The sequence below is a fragment of the Bos taurus genome, chromosome 3, assembly GCF_002263795.3.
Source record: "Bos taurus isolate L1 Dominette 01449 registration number 42190680 breed Hereford chromosome 3, ARS-UCD2.0, whole genome shotgun sequence".
NCBI classification, from domain to species: Eukaryota; Metazoa; Chordata; class Mammalia; order Artiodactyla; family Bovidae; genus Bos; species Bos taurus.
The window spans coordinates 50,081,530-50,106,908 of NC_037330.1; the positions used below are offsets into that span (position 1 = coordinate 50,081,530).

The 25,379-nt window shown below is 36.1% G+C and overlaps 1 protein-coding gene across 1 annotated transcript; it reads right to left on the bottom strand.

Moving 5' to 3' along the window:
• Positions 1–3,253: 3,253 nt before the first annotated feature.
• DR1 (down-regulator of transcription 1) lies at positions 3,254–25,376 on the bottom strand. The gene is given in 3 exon segments (NM_001046519.1): positions 3,254–7,024; positions 14,255–14,418; positions 25,093–25,376. Coding segments are annotated over 3 exon segments (531 nt in total). The 5' UTR covers positions 25,313–25,376; the 3' UTR covers positions 3,254–6,877.
• Positions 25,377–25,379: the final 3 nt, after the last annotated feature.

Below are 25,379 nucleotides of genomic sequence, written 5' to 3' on the forward strand. Positions count from 1 at the left end.
CTACCCTCAGGCAGACTTATAATTTTTAAAATGACCTTTAAATAAAGGTATAAAGATTTACCCCAGTGTCCCCAGAATGCTTCTGGGGGGAAAGCAGAATGATTCAACAGAAAAAACATAATCCTCAGAACTACTTAGATTGGGGTTCAAATTCTGATGTCTCCACTTGCTAGATGTTATTGTATTATTTAATTTCTTTTAAACTTTGTTTATTTATATAATGTTTATAATAAAGACAGATCAAATTTCATAGGGGCTGCAAGTATATGCATGATTCAACTGCATATATAAACCTAATACTATTACACTTATAAAACATACTCTAGTAATATACCAAACAATTCTCAAAAAAATACCAGTTGTCTTTTTTTATCTTAACTATACTATATACTACTACCCCCCCAGAAGTTGATTAATGACATAAATATGAATGGTATTTTTTATAGGCACAATAAAGGCAACAAACTTACTGGAAGATAATTTCACAACCAGACATTTTGATTTTGTCACATTTTCCCTGAGCAGCCAGAGGAGCCTTAGCTGCGTGAACAGCACACACAGATTTTTCCTCCATCATGAGGTATAATCGATTATCTCCTTCCACCCTCAATTCCCAATAAAAAACTCTCAATCACATGAAAATTTTTTTGACAAATCATCTTCTAGCTTCACTACTAATTCCCTGTCCATGACAAATGCTATTCATATAAAAATATAACAAGCAAGAAACTTAACTAGCTAAGATGAAATTGAAAGGAAACAGCCATGGACTATTTTCACACTCACTATATTATGCACGGGCTTCCCAGGTGGCTCAGTGGGTAAAGAATCTGCCTGCAATGCAGGAGAGGCGGGTTCAATCCCTGGGTTGGGAAGATCCCCTGGCGGAAGGCATGGCAACCCACTCCAGTATTCTTGCCTGGAAAATCCCATGGACAGAGATGCCTGATGGACTAGTCTATAGGGTCACAAAGAGTTTGGACACGACTGAAGTGACTGAGCAGGCAGCAGGCGCATTCTAAGATATGAAGTTTCACAAATAAAATAAAATATTGCATCTTTTAAGTCTACTTTATATAATGGTTTAGCGGTGTTACCAGTTTGCCACTATGAACTATCGCTACCTGTTGTCACAGAGATGATGAGAAAACAAAGTAATATATGCAAATATCTAAAAGAAAAATGTTGGTCCCATTTTTTCATGTCACATTTATCATGTTATAATCAGTCCTGGGTGTTCACTGGAAGGACTGATGTTGAAGCTAAAACTCTAATACTTTGGCCACTTGATGAGAAGAGCTGACTCATTTGAAAAGAACCCTGATGCTGGGAAAGATTGAGGGCAGGAGGAGAAGGGCACGACAGAGAATGAGATGATTGGATGGCATCACCGAATCAAAGGACATGGGTTTGGGGGGCTCCGGGAGTTGGTGATGGACAGGGAGGCCTGGCGTGCTGCGGTTCATGGGGTCACAAAGAGTCGGACACGGCTGAACGACTGAACTGAAATTGTCTTCATATGTGCATTCATATTACACTGCCTTCCTTCTTTCAGTTCTCAGTATACACATCCATACACTCAAACATTTTAGGGACCAAATAGGTATTTGTAATGGTTACAAATGCCCATAGCAGCATTAATCATAGTAGCAAAAAGGTGGAAGCAACCCATTCACAGATTAATAGATAAATATGGCATATACATACAATGGAATATTATTCAGCCTTAATAAGGAATGAAATTTTGATACATGCTACAACATGGATGAACTTTGAAAGTATTATGCTAAGTGAAATAAGCCAGGCACAAAAGGACAAGCACTGTATGACTCCACTTCTATGAAGTATCTAGAGAAAGTAGAATACTTATCAGGGGCTGGAGGAGAGAAGAAAGGAGCTTAGTGGGTACAGTGTTTTCAGTGTGGGATAATGAAAAAGTTCTGGAGACAGTGGTGATTGTTAGACAACAATAACAAAGTGCTTAATGCCAATGAACTGGACACTTAAAAATGCTTAAAATGATAAATTTTATATGTATATTTAACCACAATAAAAACATTTTTTAAAAAATTCATGATTGGGGACTTCCCTGATGGTCCAGTGGCTAATACTGTGCCCGCCCAATGCAGGGGGCCCAGGTTCAATCCCTGGTCAGGGAACTAGATTCCAGATGCTGCAACTAAAACCTGGTGCAGCCAAATAAATAAATTAAAAAAATACACAAACAGCACTCGGGTGTTTACAATAAAATCATGATTGTTAAAAGATATATATATAGTAATGAGATGGTATACCTGATCTGTCTTAAACTGGGTGTGACTAGGATCTCCAAGTTAAAAACAGCAAGGAAGTAGATTTCAAAGAACTGGACTTAGGGTTCTAGGGGGCAAAAGGATCTGCAAATGTGAAGTTAAGAGCCACCTTTAAGATTTGACTTTTTTAGAAATACATTTTAACCCTGGGCCTATTCTCTCCATATCGTCCTGTTTCTTTTGGTCTTTTTCTGACAGCATGTTTTTCTTCCAACAGAGGTTCAGTTTCAGTCTTTCTCCTAGTACTCTATCCTGAAAGTAAAAACCTGGATGTTCTAAGGTGATGCTTCTCAACAAGGGTGATTTTGCACCCCAGGAGACCTTTGACAATGTCTGGAGACATTTCTAAGTTGTTTCAATGGGGCTGGGGGGCAGGAGTTGCTACTTGCATCCAGTAGATAGGCCAGGGATGGTGCTAACCTTCCCATGAGACACAGGATAGTCTCTCACAACAAGAAATTAACTGGCCCAAAATGCCTATAGTGTTGGGTTGGGAACTCTCTTCTAAGATCTTATTCTAAGGTTTTACTAAGTTGCTTGATTTCTGGTAGAAACTGATTAAAATGGAAGTTACCTCCTTTGATTCCCTACTTTCTCTTTTCATTTACATCTTTTATAGGAAAAAGCTAGTTTCAGCACATATGCTAAGGGTAGGTCTTTTATTTTGAGTTTACAGGACAAGGATCAATGGTTATGTTTATGATAAGTGGGGGTAGGTGAGAGGCTATTTACGCTACCATTCTCCTTACCCCGGCCAGTCCTACCATGATACTCTATGCCATGGGACAAGATGAAAAATAGAAGGGACAAGGTGTTACAGACAGAGAAGAATGGGAAAAAAAAAATCCAAGTGAAGCCAGTGCAAGGCAGTGCCTATCCCATGTGGACTGGCTAATCCTTTCCAGTGGCCACTGGATAAGAGGAAGTATCTATGAATCCGATTAAAGTTATAACAAAAAATTTTTAATTCAATTAAAACCTAAATCATGGACTTTCTACAAGATACTACTTTTAAACTCAACATAATGTTTATAATTACCTAAAACTTACATTTCTTCTGAGGAGCAATAAACTAATGAATGCGTAATACTACTGTGTCAATAACAAGATACTCAAATACTTATGCTTTTATTTTTCTCTTGTATCATACTAAATATCAGACCTGCTGTAGCAAGTATAACTCATTTGGTATAATTTAGAAATTTCAAGAAACTACTGAACATCATGGGTCACTAGACCATTATAGTAATTCATTATCATAGTACACATTAAAATGGTGCATTTTTACAAACACTTTGGGAAACTGACAGTACATACTAAATACCAAATATATACACATCCTTTAACCCAACAATTTCACTTTCAGGTATAGATTCAACACAGATGCATGTATATACTCACGAAATGACAGGTGTAAGAATGTTCTCCACAGAATTATTCATACTAGTCCAGAACTAGGAACTATGCAAATGCCCACCAATGACAGAACGGATAAATTCTGCATATAATAAAAATAAACTAATGAAATACTATTCAGCAATAAGAATGAATGAACTACAAATACATGCAACAATATGAATGAACCTCACTTGGGCAGGTTAAGTAACTACCTCCTAAAATACCTAGGATTGAAGCCCTGAAACCTGTAAATGTTATCTAATATGGCAAAAGTGATCTTGTGGATATGATTAAATTAATGATCTTGACACAGGGGATTATCCTGGATTATCCAGGTGGGCCCTAAGTGTAGATGCAGAGGAACATTTGACTACAGAAGAAAGATGATGTGATGATAAAAGCAGAAGCTTTGAACAGAGGAAGAAGGCACAAGCCAAGGATTATAGGAAGACACTGGAAACTGAAAAAAGATAAGGAAATGGATTCTCCACTTACAATTTCCAGATTTAGGAACCAATCTTGCCTCTGACCTAATAAAACTGATTTTGAATTTCTGATCTTCAGAACTACAAGAGAATACATTTGGGTTGTTTTAAATCCCTTAGATTTGTGGTATTTTGTTACAGTGGCATCAGGAAATCAATACACTCAAAAATAAAACAATGAGCAAAAAAAAGTGTATTATGTATAACTGCATTTACATAAAATAAAAGACAGGCAAACTGATTTTAGAAGTCAGAATAGTAGTTACTTCTGGGGAGGAAGAAGGTGCGGAGACAGGGGCAAGAGGAGAGCTTCTGGGATGTTCATAATACTGTTTCTTAATCTGAAGGTGGCAAAATTATATTTAATTTGTGAAAACCCTTATTTATGTACTTTCCTACATGTATGGTATATATAATTTTAAAAGCTGATGCCTTTTCTGATGCCTTTGCTGCTGAAAAAGACAGACATATTCAAGGAGGTGGGGAAATACTTACCAAACAATAACTTTATTTCTCAAGAATACTAAAAATTTTGTTTCTCTCTCCAAAAGATTTTAAAAATCTCAACAAAAGACACAATATAATAGTTCACTGCTAAAAAATAAACTAAAACACTGCTGAATTAGCTCTATTATGCCTGCATCCTAAGACTATAAATTACAAAAATACAAGTAAAACCACATTTTCTGAAAAACCAGTAAACAAAGGAGAAAGTCTAGTACTATATACCTAAAGATCAGAATTGTTTTGGGGGGCCTAAGATTCTTGAAACTAGTAAAAATGGTAATAACAGAAATCTCATGCCATCAACCTGTACAGATCATTAAATATAAAAACAATTTATAAAACACATCAGATTTTATTGCTTGAAGAATACAGCATATGAAAATCACAAGAATGTCAAAATGAAAGTCACTAGGATTTGAACATATAATACATTATCAGATGCAGTAAAATATTAACCTGAACTCTGCATCAAAAAAAAAAGGTCTGGAAAATATCTACGTTTTTTCCTAAGAAACAGATATACTTAAAATAAAAAGTATAATGATGTTACAGTACAAATTAGAAAAGCCAACACTTATTAACTTATTATTTCTTAGACTAGACTACCTTTGGTACTTAAACTTTTAAAAAAACAATCCCTTCTATCTTGTTCAAACGCACTCATGGATACAGTATCAACTTTAACTCAAAACATTCAGCAGGATTAACCTATTTGTGGCATGGAAGAAGTGTATTTAATAAATGTGTAACAATATTTCACTTTTTCTAAAACTGCAAAATATGATCATTAAGAAATCTAATACTTGTACATTTGACTTATTTAGCTCTTCAATTAAAACTGGAATTCTAGCAGCCACAATCTATCTTTAGACCTGGTGAATACACAAATTTAAATGATTTGGCAACTGACATAGTAATTTAGATTACTTCATACTATTTTAAGTGGCTTTTCCATTTTGTTTTCAAAATATAAACACAATAGGCCAGTTCTTCAAAACACTGGATTCCTATAAAAATCACTATCATACTTTACTTATTAGAACCAAATTAAAGCTTTTCCCTTTTAATAAGCAGGTTAAAATTATTTATGTTTCATATAGGGCTAATCAATTATGACACATTTTCTTAAACAAAACATTTTTTAAAGCTATCACTCAATTATGATGGAGATAATGATGCCATTTCAAAGGAAGTATTAGACATTCTAGGCCATCTAGTCAAGAAACTGTAAAAGGAATGCTAAAAACAAACAACAAGGAAACTATAACTACAAGTTAAATTACAAAAAGAATCCCCTCTTATAACAAGCATGCTCATTAACTGTCATTTCTTTCCCCTAGGAAAGGTCTTAATATTCGTGAACCAACCAATGCAACCTAAGCAACTGTTTCACAAGATGGACTAAGCAAGTAATATTATTAATGATTACTGGAGTGAAATACTAAGAATCATGACAGTCCTCAGAACTGGGCAGGCTTTGAAATGTAATAGTGTAGCTAAAGATGAATTATGCTATAATAAAACAAGTTTTTAGCTCTACATAAAATAAAAACAAACTGAAAACATAACCTACCAAATTTTACAACTACTATTGAACATACTCCTTTCTAATTTTTGAATGCCTTGTTTTGAGATCTTTTTAAACAAGTATATTTATCTGAGCATGTATGTTTATTGCCTGTATACATATACTCATTTTAAAAGACAAAATCCAGATACTGCAAAACTGAGCTTTTTCACCAACCTGATCTAATGTCTACTATATCACACAGCACCTCCCCCCAATAATTTAAAATTCCCAATTTTTAGTTTAGTTAAAAGGGCAGAGGAAATGCAAATGAAGATTTAGAGCTTCTGTATAAATTTCACTGTATTTTTATAAACTTGAAGTTTTCTGTAACACTGTTTATTGATCAAACACTCACTGCTATCTAAAATTTCATAAACACCATTAAAAATTCAAAATTGATATTATACTGAACCTTAAATTTTCAACAGTTCAAAGAGACAGATTTTACATGAATAGCACACAACAGATGAAACTTAACAGCAGATATCCCTAGAATACCAATGGCAAGTCCACCAAGATGCAAAATTACAGATAAGCATTTTTTTCACTGTTTTCTTGTGCAGGGAAAATCATTTTAAAGGAAATAGAAACTCAGCTGGTGAATTTCAGATATCATCATCATCTTCTTCATCCTGAGAAGATCCTGCCTGGTTGGATGCACTTGCTGATGCAGCAGCAAGCTGTGCTTGTTGGGCAGCTTGCTGCATTTGAAGCCATTCCTGTTGGGCCAATTCTGCTTGTTGCTGTCTAGCCTAAACACAAAAAACATAAAAAAAAATTTTTTTTAAACCTGTAACATGCACACTTTGTATATTAAGCCAACCATAAACTTAGTCATTATTAAACTGGGTATTTTCCAACCACTGTAGTTGCTGTACATCAGGACAACATGAACTCTGTAAGAAAATATAATGAGAGACTGCTTCTTCTCAATTCTCTTAAGAAGAGTTTTCAAAAGTTTCCATAAAAGTTTTCTATAAAAGTTTCCTTTTATGTCACATAATGGTTCAACTGAAGACAGCCTAAAAAAGTTCACAGAAAAATCACAACATTCTCTCTTTGGTTTTCTTTTCCCTGTGTTTGCCTCTCTTTTGTTTCACTTGACTCTTCCGCCCTCTCAACTTATAATTTTGACATAAATACTTACAATCTAAAAATTGTATCTGTGGTTTAGAATTTCACTAGTACAGTACCTCTGTTACAGAAAAGTACTGAACATGAATGCAATAGCTATCTTGATATTTCTTTTAAGTTTCTATCATAGTTTCCTACCCTATAGATACATTTCTTTCTTCCTCTGTCCCTTTCCCCTCTTTATAAATGCACACATATGTATGCGCACACACACACACACAGAACATACCCTTCCCACATACAAACTAGTGAAAATACTTATCCAGTACTGAATTTAATTAAGTAGGATAGTTAAAACCCATTCATTTGAAATAACTTCTATAAAAACCACCACTAGATCTGAGAAACCAAGGTACATCCACATGCATTACATGGTTCCTTCCCAATTTAATTTCATCTATTAGCAGAAAAACCATACCAAGAAGGGAAAAATGAATCTGTTCTTGAAAAAAATCACATAATTTCCCATTAAGAGTTTACCAAAACAATGCTGTTTCTCCATTTCTGCCTTTTTTCAGAATTAATCTTTTAGCCTGGCTCATTCCCTCATTTAGGAATGGCCAATTGCTTGCCAGTATTTAAAACACACATCAGTTTTCTTGATCTTTCTAGGTCACATTCTCCGCTCTATTTCATAGTCTATAATTCTGTATGCATTCCCATACTTATCTGTTTTGTTCTCTAGTTACCTGAGTATATTATCTTTTTTCTCCTCTAGACTTGAGAATAGAAAACGTTTCCATATTCATTGTTGCTTTCCCAACATACAGGCCCCAAGGATTTCTGAATGAATGAATGTTTTGTGGGAAAACAATAATGCTCAGCATAACCTTAAGATTTTTTACCATGTACATTTCTAACTTTTCTTAATAATGTTATGAATTTATTATCCAAACATTCCCTGGGGTAATTCTAATATATAAAAAAATCATTTAATTGTTACCAATTAAGTCCAAATTTCTCAGCCTAGAATTTAGACCCTCCAAATTACGGTCTGCTCTACTATATTTTCTCTAATCTTCTTTCAAAGCATTTCCCTTGTGCTAAAAACAAACAAAAAAAACCCCCACCTATAACATAAAATGTTTTCCAATTATACTTCATACTCTCCCATTTTTGCTACTTTACTCATGCTGATAGTCAATCTTTTTGAAATCTGATTTTCACCTACTGTAATTCCTCTCTTCCTTTAAGTACTCCTGAAATACTATTTCATCAGTAAGTTTGTTCCTGACTCCTTCCAGTATTATTTGGGGTCTAATAAGGAGATAGAAGTCACACTAGATAGGGAAACAGAAAGAATGTAAATATAAAAGATCAGTAATCAAGTATAAAGGTGATAACTAGGTAATCGAAGAGGCAAGAAACAAATACTAAGATTTGTGCATGGCAACTACAGGAAGCAGCCATCAACCTTAAAATTGAAACAAGGGAAGAGGCTGAAATTTTTATAACTTACAAGGTTTGAGGAGCAAACCACAGACCTGAAACTCAGACTTCTGAAGGAGTATATTTGGCTGGTACTACCATCTCTAAGTTTAGAAGAGGGCCCCAAGGTTTGAGACCCACATACCTGAGGAAGGGGATGCATGTTCGGGTTGGTTCTGTAAGTATTAAGAGAAACTGCAAACCAGATTCAGTTGCTGCTACAGGAAAAAACTGATGCAGCCAGGGTGAAGCATTGCTGCATTGCTCAAAGGAACCTGAAGCCAACTGGAAGTAAAAGAAAGGAACAAGTGCCTTCTTCCACCCAGCCATGTAATCTCCCTTCAGAGCCCCCCACTAGCAGCAGAGTCTAGGGAAGTCAGCTAGAAAAGCAGAAACACTGTTTGCAGACTACTGGGCCCATTCTCAAAGCTAGCACAGGAAGGGGGTTTCATGCTGAAACAATTGCTTAGTAACTGGCACACTTCTACATTAAAATCTGTACTTGGGGATCTCTTTATGTCTTCCTCATGAGTAGTCAATCTCATATAACAGATGTTAAGGTATCTATATTACACCTCCCCTCTGAGACGAAAATGTTTTTTGTGTTTGTTTAGGAAATTAAAGATTAAATTAGGAAATTAAAATACCTAAAATAAAATTTAGGTATTCTAGTAACTACTTCTACCTATTTTTATAAAGAAATATGGAAAATATTTCCATAATACACAGGCATATTTACTATTATGGCAGGAATACCCAGAGTTCAAAACAGACTAAGAATGCTTCACAGAAAATACTTGAAAATCGTACGGCAAACCAAATATATCAATTTAATCAACTTAAGAATACCTACTCTGTGGCCTAATCAACTATAAATAGGTATAATTTTGTGGCACAAAAAAATTTCAAATAATCTCAAGTCTCTACACAGGTTTTATTTGCAAAGCTGCTTTATCTCAGTTTGTTCATTATATTGTAGTTTGTTCAATAATCTGCAAAGACATGTACTGGTTATACTTAAAATTTAACTGACTTTTTTAGGTACCATTGCCCCATATCAGCACCCATACTTTCCTCACTGAACAAAAAGCACTCTGATACCTTTAAAATCAATACTGATTGATAAATATTATTTGTATTCATGTCCATAAATTAAAAATTTCAGTGGTATTTATTCTAATTTCTTTCCTTCCGTTTTGCTTCTTACCCAATCCATCCAAAGTATTTTCCTTCTAAAATGGAAGAGTGAAAGGGAAGTAAATAGGCATTACTTGCTAACCCACTTCTTCTGGAAATTCTCATTATGTTTTAAGACTCCCCCTCCCACATACTAATACAATTCATTTACAATTTACAGTTAACGAACCTCAACATATTACTGGTACTTCCTTTTCAAACATTTGCTGCTAGCACTGAAAGACAGCTTCAAAAGAGGCTGCTTTTTGTTAGTATGTAAAATAAAGTCTAAATGATTAAGTGAAATGAAAGTTATGAAAAAGATGGTATAATAATTTATCAGTTCCATTCATATTTAAGACTAAAGTACTAATACTATGTGTTCTAGGAAAAGTACTAAGCAGGTACAATAATTTTACTTCTCTTCTGATTTTTCTCACAAGAGCAAAGAAATACCAGGGTATTTTTTATCCATAGGTCAGGGCAAGACAGAAAGGAGATAAGGGAGAAAAAAAAAAAAACAAACAAAGAGATGACAAGGGTAGAAAAGTGAAGACAGAATTTGCAACCAGTAGATTATTTCCTTCATTCAACTTTTTGTCATAGAAATGATAAAGTACATTCATTCTACTTAAAAGTTCCAAAATAAAATTTAAGTAAACAAAATGGTGGCTAGAGTATTAGCACAGTATTGTAGAAAGAGCACAGGTTTTGAAGTCAGAAGATATTTACCCATTTCCTTTGTCTAAGTCGATCCTTTCCAATAAACTAAGCTTCATAAAGACATAACCCTGTCTTTTTTTACACTATTATAAGATTAGCAACTAGCACTATATCTGGTAAATAGTGAAGACTTATTAATAAATATCTGTAGAACAAATGATCTCATGCAAGTCTCTCCATCTCTGAGTCTGTTTCTTAAAGTGTAAATGGGTACAATAAAATTTGTATTGTTCATTAAAAACTCTGCAAAGTGTATAAAGTATTTAGCAGAGCATCTTTCCCTTCATCAAATATTTACTTTGGCACCCTGTAGGTGATCTACCATAGTAGAGACTCAATAAATAATAGCCAATAGCTTTTTTAAAAAACTTTCAATCCTCCATTGGTATCTCATATTCATATGGATTACAACACTGTTTGCATGTGGTCGTGCCTACCTCAAAGGCTTTTCTACTTTAGCACCTATTTTCTATGTTGTTGTCAGGATTAAATAATACTGGTAAATCACTTGGCACATGATTAACACATGGTTAGAACTCAATAAACATTGGTAAGCTTTATCTTCCTTATCAGTTTAAATGGTATCTGGTGTCTAGTGCTTGATAACTTAAAATTTAAACACTTTTTTTTTTTGATGTTTGATAAGAATTTTCTTTTTTTTAAACTTTACAAAATTGTATTAGTTTTGCCAAATATCAAAATGAATCCGCCACAGGTATACATGTGTTCCCCATCCTGAACCCTCCTCCCTCCTCCCTCCCCATACCATCCCTCTGGGTCATCCCAGTGCACTAGCCCCAAGCATCCAGTACCATGCATTGAACCTGGACTGGCAACTCGTTTCATATATGATATTTTACATGTTTCAATGCCATTCTCCCAAATCTTCCCACCCTCTCCCTCTCCCACAGAGTCCATAAGACTGTTTAAATACTTTTTAATATAAACCAAACTGGTAGTTAATGAGCTAATCTGGAAAAGACCTGAAATGGTATTTCCTAGTTCTAATAGTAATTATAGTAACTTGTAGCAATTCTCACCTCTTCTATTCAAACCAAACCTGTCTTTCATTTTCAAATGAGAAGCCAGAACTTTGTAGGGGAAAAATAGCCCCACTTCTCCCCCTCCCCTTTTTTTTTTCATAATGGTGAATAGATTCTTGAACCTCCTCAAACTTCAGAATCATAATTTGGAAGATCAAGGCTGAAATAAATGATTTCAAAAGTCTGTTCCACCCCTACAGTTCTGTGCTTCCCTGACTCATCAATTTAACTCAGTCATTTATTCAACAAATATTGTGCTAGTTTCCATGTTAGATGGGTGCTAGAGATACAATTAATAACAGGTCCAGCCGTCAGGGAGCTTACAAACTAATGGCAGGGACAGACAATTAAAAAGGACCACAAAGCACTATTCCTATGATTAAATATGTATCTCTATGGAACTGAAACACTATTTTACATCCTCTTTACCACAGAATCACCTCTGACCCAGTGATTTAGGTCGAAATTTCAAGATCTTCCCACTGGAAAGTGAGCTCAATGCTTTATTTCAAAAAAGTATGTACTTACAGACAGTTTGCTTGAGCAATCTGAGCATTTCAGTAGTACCCAGAAATGGAATGGACTATTTTTTAAGCTGTTCTTGTAAATCTTCAAGTTCGTAATTCCTTGCTCCTGCCTTTGCAGGGTAAGTAGGAAGGAGGTACAGAGAAGAGCAAGTGAAAATACCATTAAGATATCTCAGTCCCTGATGATAAATTTAGCCTTGGACAGTGATCTGCATTCTTAATGACGAGGTTATTAAGCTCTCAGTCTTACATGGAGTGAATATTCAGTCATTCAAGGATCACTGTAGGGTTTCCCTCGTGGCTCAGTGGTAATTCACCTGCCAATGCAGGAGACACGGGTTCAATCCTTGACCCGGAAAGATCCCACATGCCATGGAACAGTTAAGCCTGTGTATCACAACTACTGAGCCTGTGCTGTAGTGCCCAGGAGCTGCAACGACTGAAGCCCGTGCGCCCTGGAGCCCGAGCTCCATGACAAGAGACTCCTTCGCAAGGAGAAGCTCTAGCACTGCAACTACAGAGTAGTTCCTGCTAACTGCAACTACAGAAAAGTTCACATACCAATGAAGACCCAGCACAGCCAAACATAAATAATTTTTTTTAAAAAAAGAAAAGAATCACTGTACACTGTAACTACCTTCTCCCCAGCTTCAAGGAACCTGGCAGAGAAGGAGGGAAGGACAATTTTTCCCTCTGAATTTCTTGTTCTTGCCTGTGTGTATTCTGGACCAGGCCCAGTGCATCCCATGCCTGAATGGAAAGGATTGATGGAAAGCTTTTTCTTTGCATCAGCACGGGGTATATGTGCATATTGGTTGTTGTGTTACTCACTCCACGCGGAAGCTGTGTTGCATGCTGCATGGGATTCTTCATCTCCTAATCCTCATCCCTAGGTATTTTTATCAGATAATGAATGCTGCCAGCCTTTGTTGCCTCTGCTATAATACAAAGGCACAGTGAGCCATGGAGATGAAGGGTAAGAGACACTATAGCAGTCATCTTTGGAAAATATGATCTTCCACAGAAGGATGATCCAAAATACATTACAGAGCTTGTTTCTACTGTCACCAAGGGACCTGGAAGGGAATGAAGAAGGTATCCAGGATTCTGACAATGGGCTAAGGCAGGCCAAGAAGATGGCAGAGCAGTAACACTGGAGAAATTCTGAGAGGCTAGTCACAAACTCTTGGAGGAGGAAATGGCAACCCACTCCAGTATTCTTGCCTGGAGAATCCCAGGGACGGGGAAGACTGGTGGGCTGCCGTCTATGGGGTCGCACAGAGTCGGACATGACTGAAGCGACTTAGCAGCAGCAGCAGCAGTCACAAACTCCACTCAATTCCAGCTCCCGGTGGTCTCCTTTTTTAAAAAACAGAGGGAAATAACAAATAGTTCTTGTTGCTAATCCTCCACAGACTGGACAATAAAAAAAGCAAAAAAGGAGAAAAGTTTTCTGCCTTTCTCTGTTCCACTGACCCTTCAAAGTTTTAAAGATCAGAGTGTTTTAAAGGTGTAGTAAAGACCTAAGTTAACTAAAAAGTAAATGTGAGTCAGGTTTTTTTAATATGCCATTCGTCTAAAAATTTGATAAAATATTTTCTCACCAGTCCATCAGTTTAAATCTTACGAATGTTTAGGTATACTTTTCATGCTTTTAAATGGTCATTCTGCCTGAAAAAAACATCAAAGTAAAGTCTCAGTAGTCATTTGGAGTTGTTCTCCTCAGAAAACAGGTTGCTGCAAATATTTACTTTTATGTAAAGTAAACAGCTGGCCAAATAGAGTCAAATTGGCCAGATCTAACATCAGACTCTATGATTAAACAATCAGCCACAAAAACAAAATTCTTTGGACATGCAGATTGACTTGGGAAATGATTTTAGAAAACTATGATTTTGGTGTTCAAAAAGGGTCAGATTCACATGAAATTAATTTAATATGTGTTACTTACTTTTGCAAATAATTCCTGTTGCTGTCTCAATAATTCTTCTTCAGGAATGCCAAGATTTTCCAAACGAGAACTGGCCTTTCTTCTTTTTAATGCTACTGTCTTGCATTCTTGTAAGACTTCTTTTACTTCACTGATATAAGAGCCAAAGCCTAAACTTTCTAGTGCTGGGAAAATGAAAATATGAAAACATCAGAAAGTGATAAAACACTACTTTTTCTTCACCATTGTGAAGCTTGCCAATGGGGGTGGGGGGTGGGGGGAGGTATTTGGAGGGGAAGACTATTGTCTTCTAATAATTTTACCTATTTTACAGTGCACAATAATCATCCATATGGCTAAGACAAAATATTTTATCAGCTTTCTTAATATCAGATTGCAAATTAGTTAAAACTTAAGGAACATATCAAGGCACAGGCCTTCACTTTTCCTTTTCTTTTTAGTTTTTTAAAAACTAAAGCATTTCCTGTGAGGAAAGAAAAAAAAGGCCCAATGTAAGAACATGTGGTTTTACTAAGAAAATATTTTTTCCTATACCACTTATAGTAAATAAATCATTAAGTCTGTCATATTCTTAAAGAATACAAAAAAAGGAAATATTTGGAATATACTTGTTAATAAAACGGCTTAGAAAAAGTAGGCTGGTAACATAAGCTTTATCTAACTTACAGTAGGACGGGGGAAAGAATAGTTAAGTTCTTTTGTCTAATATACCAACAGGAAACTATTTTTAGCAAAGACACTCAACCTGCCAAGTTTAAGAAATACTGCTGGAAATAACTTATGAAATTCGGAATTTATTCAAAGACCCTGAAAAATCAAACTTACAAGAAATACTGCAAAAATATTTAAAGTGATGTGGCAAAAAAACTGAGATAAGGGAAGACTATAAGGATAAAAGAAACATCAACAAAATATTCTATTTTTTCACATTTAGAAAGAAAAATTTATAAGAAAATAAAGCCTTCTGTAATCTAGAAAGACAAAGCATAAAATTTCCTTTTGGCTCACAGTATTTAAAATTATATAGTTTTCTGTATGTTGACTAATGCCCCAAAGTCATATTTTGCTTTCTGAACCAACAATGAAATACAGGTGATAAAAAACATAGTAAATGAACTTAAATTATTTTTACAGACTTTCAACAGTTATGATGAACCAGGCTCCCTCAGTAAAGATGCCCTAAGTTCTCACTGAATTTGCTTTTCATGGAGAATACCAAATATACCTTTAAAATGTACATTCCCATGTAAGCTGAGGTTTTTAAAGGCATTTTGAGTGATTTTACAGTTTTAAATTATTTTGTATGTTAAGCTGTTTTCATCAACCATCTTTAGAAATAACCTGATGTCAAGAAGTAGACTGCTACTACTTGAATTTTAACTTAAGAGATCCCATCTTTTGACCCTTCCCAAATTTCAATAAGACATTATTCTGAGTTCTATTTACCAAATTACCAAATTAACTACCACCTAATTCCTGGCCTCAAGGAGCTTGGGGGTATAGTAGGAAATTAAGTGAAAACTAGGCAGCCTAAATTTTTTACTTGAATTGATAGACATTATTTTTTAAGTGTTAATGCTAGAAGCCAAAGTTTTTCATTTGTATTTTCTCTTTTTAAAGGCACGAGCATAGCAGTATATTTTCAATAATACTGGCTGGAAATAATATCAAAAGAAGCTAGTAAATGACTTATGGTATCCCACTACAATCTAAAGAAAAGTTTTATTTCCTTAGCCCTACAACAAGATCCTCCAGGATCTAGCCCCAGCTACCTTTCCAGCTTTATTTCTGCCATTAAATCCCTGAATACTTTGCTAAACCTGACCACTAAGTGTTTCCCAATAGGCACTGGTTTCGCACATTCATGCTGACAGTAATTCATTCACAATCCAGATCAAACTCTGTCTTCAAATTAAGCTTGCCTGATCCTTCTAGACAGAAATCAGTTCAGTTCAGTGGCTCAGTAGTGTCCAACTCTTTGTGACCCCATGGACTGTAGCACACCAGGCTTCCCTGTCCATCACCAACTCGTGCAGCTTGCTCAAACTCATGTCCATTGAGTCCGTGATGCCATCCAACCATCTCATCCTCTGTTGTCCCCTTCTCCTCCTGCCTTCAATCTTTCCCATCATCAGGGTCTTCTCAAATGAGTCAGTCCTTCACATCAGGTGGCCAAAGTATTGGGAGTTTCAGCTTCAGCATCAGTCCTTCTATTGAATATCCAGAGTTGATTTCCTTCAGAATGGACTGGTTGGATCTCCTTGCAGTCCAAGGGACTCTGAAGAGTCTTCCCCAACACCACAGTTCAAAAGCATCAATTCTTTGGGACTCAGCTTTCTTTACAGTCCAACTCTCACGTTCACACATGACAACTGGAAAAACCATAGCTTTGACTAGATGGATGTTTGTTAGCAAAGTAATGTCTCTGCTTTTTAATATGCTGTCTAGGTGGGTCATAACTTTTCTTCTAAGGAGCAAGCGTCTTTTAATTTCATGGCTTCAGTCACCATCTGCAGTGATTTTGGAGGCCCCAAAAATAAAGTCTCTCACTGCTTCCACTGTTTCCCCATCTATTTGCCATGAAGAGATGGGACCAGATGCCATGATCTTAGTTCTTTGAATGTTGAGTTTAAGCCAACTTTTTCACTCTCCTCTTTCACTTTCATTAAGAGGCTCTTTAGTTCTTCGCTTTCTGCCATAAGGGTGGTATCATCTGCGTATCTGAGGTTATTGATATTTCTCCCGGCAATCTTGATTCCAGCTTGTGCTTCATCCAGCCCAGCATTGTGCATGATGTACTCTGCATATAAGTTAAATAAGCAGGGTGACAACATACAGCCTTGACATACTCCTTTCCTGATTTGGAACCAGTCCGTTGCTCCATGTCTGGTTCTAACTGTTGCTTCTTGACCTGCATACAGACTTCTCAGGAGGCAGGTCAGGTGGTCTGGTAATTCCATCTCTTTCAGAATTTTCCACAGTTTATTGTGATCCACACAGTCAAAGGCTTTAATGTAGCAGAAATAGAAGTTTTTCTGGAATTCTCTTGCTTTAATACAGAAGTAATCTCCCCTTTTTGAAAAGAGAATATGAAACTTGGTTCTCACTGTATTTGTATAACCTTGGATATGTTGCTTAATATCTATGCTTCAATTTTCCATCTCTAAAATGAGAACAGTGTCTATTTCATAACATCTTCCTACAATCAGAAGCACTATAATGGTTAAGCATGCAGCCCTTAAGGCTGCCAGGAATTGACTTCCAGCTCTTAGATTAGCTGTGTGACTTAAGTTCTTTCACCCCTGTTCTTAGAAAACAAGAACAACAGTAGCTACATTTCATCAGATCATGTTGTTATGAAAAGTAAATGAATTAATATAAACAAAGAGCTAAGAACAGAGTTTAGCCCACAGAAGGAGCAAAATAAAGCATTCATTATTATATTATCGTACTTTATTACTTTAAGGGTTGGAGGAATCAACAAGTAATTAACTGAAGGCATTTCACACAATGTCCAACACGGAGGAGTTCCTTACCTAACTTGGACTATGTATTATTCATGTTCAGTTTTTAAATTTATTTATTTTTTCTCTTACATTTTAAAGCGTACGCTAGTAAGTGTACAGGACCCAAATAAATGTACGGCTATGCACTGTTGCTGTTGTTGTTTAGTCACTCAGATGTGTCCAACTCCTTGTGAACCCATGCACTAAAGCCCGCCAGGCTTCTCTGTCCGTGGGATTCTCTAGACAAGATATAATGGAGTGGGTTGCCATTTCCTACTCCAGGGGATCTTCCCAACCCAGGGATCAAACCTGCACTTTTTGCACTGGCAGGAAGGTTCTTTACCACTGAGCCAACAGGGAGCCAACACAGCTACTACCACCCCATTAAATTCTAGCTAAACAAGTATATTAAATTCACAAAATTAACAAATCAATGCAATAGAGAGACAACTCTTCAAAATGTCATGAGTTCAAAATTACATATTAAAAACTTCAATCCAATCTACCTTAAACCATGGAGGGCCTAGGTTAAAAAAAAGAAAAAAGAATCGCTATTAAAATCATTAAGGTTGACCCTGTATGCAAGACAGCAAAAGAGACACAGATGTATAGAACAGTCTTATGGACTCTGTGGGAGAGGGTGAGGGTGGGATGATTTGGGAGAATGGCATTGAAACATGTATAATATCATATGTGAAACGAATCACCAGTCCAGGTTCGATGCATGAATCAGGATGCTTGGGGCTGGTGCACTGGGATGACCCAGAAGGATGGTATGGGGAGGGAGGTGGAAGGGGGTTCAGATTGGGGAACACGTGTACACCTGTGGTGGATTCATGTTGATGTATGGCAAAACCAATACAATATTGCAAAGTAATTAGCCTCCAATTAAAATAAATAAATTTATATTAAAAAATCATTAAGGTTGAGAACACTGCTTTCAAAAGAAAATTGCAAGTAAATCCAAGATTAACATTAAATATTATTGAAAAAGCTGTGCTCTCAACACTGAGCACACTGTACTCTCAAAAAAATGGTTCAACAAGAGCAGCCATAAATTTAATCTCAAAACTGTACTGACTAATCCTAATTTTAAACACATTTTGGCTAACAAATATGATTAACTGGATACAGCATCCCAAAGAAAGGCAATGCCAAAGAATGCTCAAACTACAGCACAATTGTACTCATCTCACATGCCAGTAAAGTAATGCTCAAAATTCTCCAAGCCAGGCTTCAGCAATACGTGAACTGTGAACTTCCTGATGTTTAAGCTGGTTTTAGGAAAGGCAGAGGAACCAGAGATCAAATTGCCAACATCTGCTGGATCATGGAAAAAGCAAGAGAGTTCCAGAAAAACATCTATTTCTGCTTTATTGACTATGCCAAAGCCTTTGACTGTGTGGATCACAATCAACTGTGGAAAATTCTGAAAGAGATGGGAATACCAGACCACCTGACCTGCCTCTTGAGAAATCTGTATGCAGGTCAGGAAGCACCAGTTAGAACTGGACATGGAACAACAGACTGGTTCCAAATAGGAAAAGGAGTATGTCAAGGCTGTATATTATCACCCTGCTTATTTAACTTCTATGCAGAGTACATCATGAGAAACGCTGGACTGGAAGAAACACAAGCTGGAATCAAGATTGCTGGGAGAAATCTCAATAACCTCAGATATGCAGATGACACCATCCTTATGGCAGAAAGTGAAGAGGAACTCAAAAGCCTCTTGATGAAAGTGAAAGTGGAGAGGGAAAAAGTTGGCTTAAAGCTCAAGATTCAGAAAACGAAGATCATGGCATCCGGTCCCATCACTTTATGGGAAATAGATGGGGAAACAGTGGAAACAGTGTCAGACTTTATTTTGGGGGGCTCCAAAATCACTGCAGATGGTGATGCAGCCATGAAATTAAAAGGCGTTTACTCCTTGGAAGGAAAGTTATGACCAACCTAGATAGCATGTTCAAAAGCAGAGACATTACTTTGCCAACAAAGGTCCGTCTAGTCAAGGCTATGGTTTTTCCTGTGGTCATGTATGGATGTGAGAGTTGGACTGTGAAGAAGGCTGAGCGCCGAAGAATTGATGCTTTTGAACTGTGGTGTTGGAGAAGACTCTTGAGAGTCCCTGGGACTGCAAGGAGATCCAGCCAGTCCATTCTGAAGGAGATCAGCCCTGGGATTTCTTTGGAAGGAGTGATGCTGAAGCTGAAACTCCAGTACTTTGGCCACCTCATGCGAAGAGTTGACTCACTGGAAAAGACTCTGATGCTGGGAGGGATTGTGGGCAGGAGGAGAAGGGGACGACAGAGGATGAGATGGCTGGATGGCATCACTGACTCGATGGACATGAGTCTGAGTGAACTCAGGGTGTTGGTGATGGACAGGGAGGCCTGGCGTGCTGCGATTCATGGGGTCGCGAAGAGTCGACACGACTGAGCGACTGAACTAAACTGAACTGAAACAGGGATATTTTACATCTGTTATCATGCAGTAGTAATACCCCCATTTTACATAAAGGAGAATCTTAAAGGATAAGGGGAACACATGTATACCTGTGGCGGATTCATTTTGATATTTGGCAAAACTAATACAATTATGTAAAGTTTAAAAATAAAATAAAATTAAAAAAAAAAAAAAAGGATAAGGAAAATGTCTCCTAAACAGGACCATCTTAGCTGTGCAGGTTGTTCAGTGTACAACAGCAATGTATCTGGGAAAGCCATTCATACTGTAAACATCATAGATTTAAACTCTTACTATGGCACTTTTTCTGTCAGATGGTAATAAAGGTTTTCAAGGAAGAAGTATTTTTTTCCAATTGGTACAAAGGGATTTTATGGACTGCTGATGGCCCTGGCCCTAAGGATCTCAGAGTAAAAGCTAAAACAATAAAAATAAATAAAATGAATAATAGTACATCTATTTTTAAATTTGTGGATAAAACACATATCACTTGTTTCTCAGAGGTATGCTGATATCTACCTTAAAACTGTATTCAGAAAAGCACACAGCATATTAGGGGGGAAAATCCCTTAGCAATATTTTTTCAATTTGAAAGACAGTTATGACTACTTAAAAAAAAAAAAAAAAGGTAAAAATGTACACCCAACAACAATTTTAACATAGGCATATCTTATATTTTACAGTAATGATGTACTCCCCAAAAGTTTTGTTATAACATGAATTTGTGTGAATTATTTTATCCTTCAAATGCATAGTGCATGCTTTTCATTTAAAGAAACTAAAATACAAAAAATGGCATTCTCTAATTTCTCTCCTTTCTTTTGTTTGTACGTTAGGGGAGGGAGGTGCTGTAGTTCACTTAAAATACATTAAAAGAAGGTAGGCCAAAGTGATTTCTTGGTTTAATGGCCTAACAAAGACCCTTAAGAATCATGTCATCTGTGGCAGCGGTCCCCAAACTTTTTGGCCTCAGGGACCAGTTTTGTGGAAGACAATTTTTCCATGGTGGTAATGCGAGTGATGGTGAGTGGCAGATAAAGCTTCCTGCTCATCCACTGCTCACCCTCCTGCTGTGTGGCCCAGTTCTAACCAGGGTTTGGGGATCCCATCTCTATGGTATCACCACTCCTTGGAATCCGGGACAACAATGAGAGATGGATGGCAGAGCAAAAATCAAATATCATTCATCTTTATATCCTTAGCAGTATCTAGGACAGTGCCAATTCAAAAGTTAACTGTTGGGTGGCAGAAGAAAAACAAAAACAAAAAACATATTGATTTTAAAGAAGATAGTAAAGTCCTAACTTAAAAAGTACCTGTGTGCGATAAATTGTTCAATGTAAATTACATGTGTCCCTTCAGGAAAAAAAGTATCAGTATGGATGCTTATCTAGGCAACACAATACTATTCTCATTATTATTACTATTATTACAATACAACTTCTTTGCAATCACTCAGATCCCCTGATTGCAAAACTACTTCAAATCCACTTTCCAAAACAGACTGTGGTTGAAGCTTTAGAACAAGGATACTTAAAGTATGGTCTGTGGATTTGTATCATAACTGTTTCATCATGTAATTGTCTGCAATGAGTTAAGTACTGTAACTCAAACTAAGCATTTTAAGAGCCTTCACAGCAAAACTGCAGCTATGTGAAGTGATGGCTGTGTTAACTAATTTTATTGTGATAATTAATTTATAATATATACACACACCAAATCATTAGGTTGTAAACTTTACACTTACACAATGTTATATGTCAATTATAGTTCAAAAAGCTGGGGAAAAAAAGAAACTTCATAGCAATTTGACAGTAATTTTATTTCTATTGAGTGCAATATCAAAATTTTTCATTTTGTTTTTCTAGTGACTCATTTTTATTGTATTTTACCAAGTACCAGCGTGAGAGGGATTGGAGCAATACAACTGCTGAAGTGAATCCTCAGAGACTTTTTCAAACTTTCACTAACTTGCAGTTACTATTCTCAAAAAAGTAAGAAAGAAAAGGTAGCAACAGACTTAAAATGCAGAAATAAAAATATCATTTAAAATATTCCTACTTACACTTTCTCTTTACAAATGGCATCATGACATAAGGTTAAACATAACAGACCTTCAGCTTTACATTTTAATCAGTATCATATAAAGTTTTTACATTGTAGCATTATTTCATATAAGTTTCTCAATTCTAACAGTAATTGCTAATTATACCTGATACCATTAAGTATTATTTATACATAACTGGGGAAACCTAAGTTAACATATTTGCCTAAGGCCAAACCCTTCACAGTATACTTTGCAGTTCTTAACACTCAATGTCAGTTCTTTCCATAATACAACAGAACATGTTAGAACTCATTTAAGAATGTGATCACAGAAACCCAGAAACAAAATAAAAACATCTTTTAAGTGTAGAACTCCCTCTATTTGTGTGTATGTTATCTTCAATGCCAAGTCCATGTTCTTAAAATAAGCAAAATATTTGTATTAAATTTTTTTATATTTTAACTAGGTTATATAATTTCAGATTTACTGGCAATAAAATTTGTTCAACTTTAGCTTGCATTTTACAAAACTGCCTCAAAATTTGCTCTGAGAAGGCAAAGTGGCAAGCGAAATGTCCTGAAGCAAAGTCTAGTTCATTAAACTTATTACTAAAAAAATCCAAACTTAAATATGTGAGAATCAAACCACTTTAAAATGTACACTATTCTACATGGATATATCTTACATTCCTAAATAATCAAATTGACAGAACAGTATTAAAAAATGTCATAATCAGCTTTCCAGTCAGTCTATAAAATTACACCTTAAACACCTAAAAAAAAAACACACCTTAAGGATTTCTTTTAAAAAATTTTAATCACTCAAGACAAAAATTTCTTTAAATTATTACGCAATATGAGATTATAAATATATAAAGTCTATCCCTCTAACTGGGGAGAATTTGGGGTTAAAATGTACATCCTTATCTAACACTTAAGAACAGCAATGTTACAAGAAAACAAAAGTAATTTTATAAAGCTGTAACAGCTCAATACATTATTTTTTTAATTAATAAATCATCCTCAGTACATAAGGAAAATGCTTTCACTGGAACTTTCTGACTCATACGTTAAACTGAATTTAGCATATTCCAAAGTTGAGCTATTTAGCTAGCATACTGCTAGCTACAGCTGCACTTTTCTTCCATCATGTCAATCAGAAATCTAAATATATCCTAGAAAAGAATAAACTCTACCCAAGAAGACAGATTGTAAGGCATTATTAGATTTTTGGAAAGATCCCCACTTCTGTGGTATAAACAAATGTTTAAGCAGATCCTTTTGAAATCTTTTGCAATTTTCATTAGAAAGGCAATGTTGATAAAAGATCTGTTTTCTCTTTTATGAATTATAAAAGGAAATTACAGCTATTTGTGTTGGACAATCTTGTGAAAGATTTGTGACAATTGCACATATAATGTAAAAATAAAAACACAAGAGGAAAAATAGACAACTTGGCTTTCATTTTACTTGCCAGAGTACTCTAAACAAGTAGAAGACTAGCTTTAAAGTCAAATATACCTTTTCCTAGGGATTTCTTTTTCTCCTTATGTACTGAAATGGAAATGTCAGAGTATGTTTTATATATCAGTAAGAATCAAAAATGAAATGACAAAATACTTCTGTCAATAATTACCGTAAAATACTGTACATGGTGAATATGAGCAGATGTGTCCTCTACTTCAGTATAACAGGAAAGTCACCTTTTAAAAAGTTAATAACAATAAAATGGTAGATAACTGCCTGCCTACCAAAATTAAATTAACAATGAATCTTTTTTTTCTGACTTCAAAAGCGATCCAGAAATTGTTAGAATTTTAATTGGGTTATTATAAAAGGCAAGCTATCACTTCAAAATTGACCACAACCTTCCCATAAGATTATATATACCAGTTACAGAAAAGTGCTTCCCAAAACATTATGACTAGTAATGCTGAAACAAACAAACCATCAGAATATGGTCCTCCAAAGCCCTATTAACTGAACTAAATCCTTTCCAAGATGCAAGAGGAGAAATGGTTAAACTTTCAGAAGTGTTCAATAAACGCTTAAGCCTATACAGCTAAACGGAGAGGACAGCAGGAAACAAAAGGGAATGTTCCACGAAAAAAAATCTCACAGTCTTTAAACCCAAGCTTTAAAAACCTACCTCTATGGAACAATGCAAGCTATGGAAGGAAGGAAGGAAGGTTAAAGAATACTGACTGCTTCTTTCTTACAGAATAGAACTGGAGTACTTTAGCAACTTGTTGATGAACGGTAGGGACCATGAAACCATTTTTAAAGCGGAAAATATACTATAGTCAATACTAATAAACTTTACAATTGTGAACATTCACGTTAAGAATATTTTTATTCATGTTCTGAAAATTGATCTTTTCTTCTACACTGGTGAAAAAGGTCGGGTGGGAAACGGGTGCCCTCTCCACTCAAGCTTGAACTTCCTGTCTGAATTCTAATTCTCCAAGAACTTCTGGCTTCCTCTCTCAGTTGTCATGATCCAGGTTTCACTTTAGGCAGGCAAAGTTCTTGTTGCTTAGGTTTACCTAGCTGTAAGCTGAGACCGCTACTACTACTTTCTTAGGGGGAATGTTAGCCGACTTAATCGCCTGCAGCTCTCACCTGCATTTGGTGTTTGAAAAGGACCACGAGAATACTACAGAGGTCTGAAGGCACCGGCTGCCTCCATGCCCGCAATGGCTTTTCAGTTACCAATACTAACCAGGGGACAGAACTGAAGGCTTTGACATGAACGCGTCACGCGACCAGCAGGCTGTCCCCGGCCCCTCTTTAAAACAAAATCCCACAAATACCACTTACCTTGTATGACGTGCTCTGGCGAGATGGTTTTCTTTTCCGATTTGTTGCAAATCTCATTGGCTTCAGAAGATATAAGGTGAATGAATTCAGTGCAGCAGTTCACCACCAGCTCCCGGGCATCGTTGGCCACCCGGACATTGGGGAGAGTCTCTTTGATCATCTTATTGATAGCAGCTCTGGGTATAGTGAGATCATCATCGTTGCCAGATGAGGAAGCCATCGCACCTTCTCTCTCGCGCCCCGACTTTTAAAAACTCCTCAACTCTGGTCCACGACGATTTTTCAAA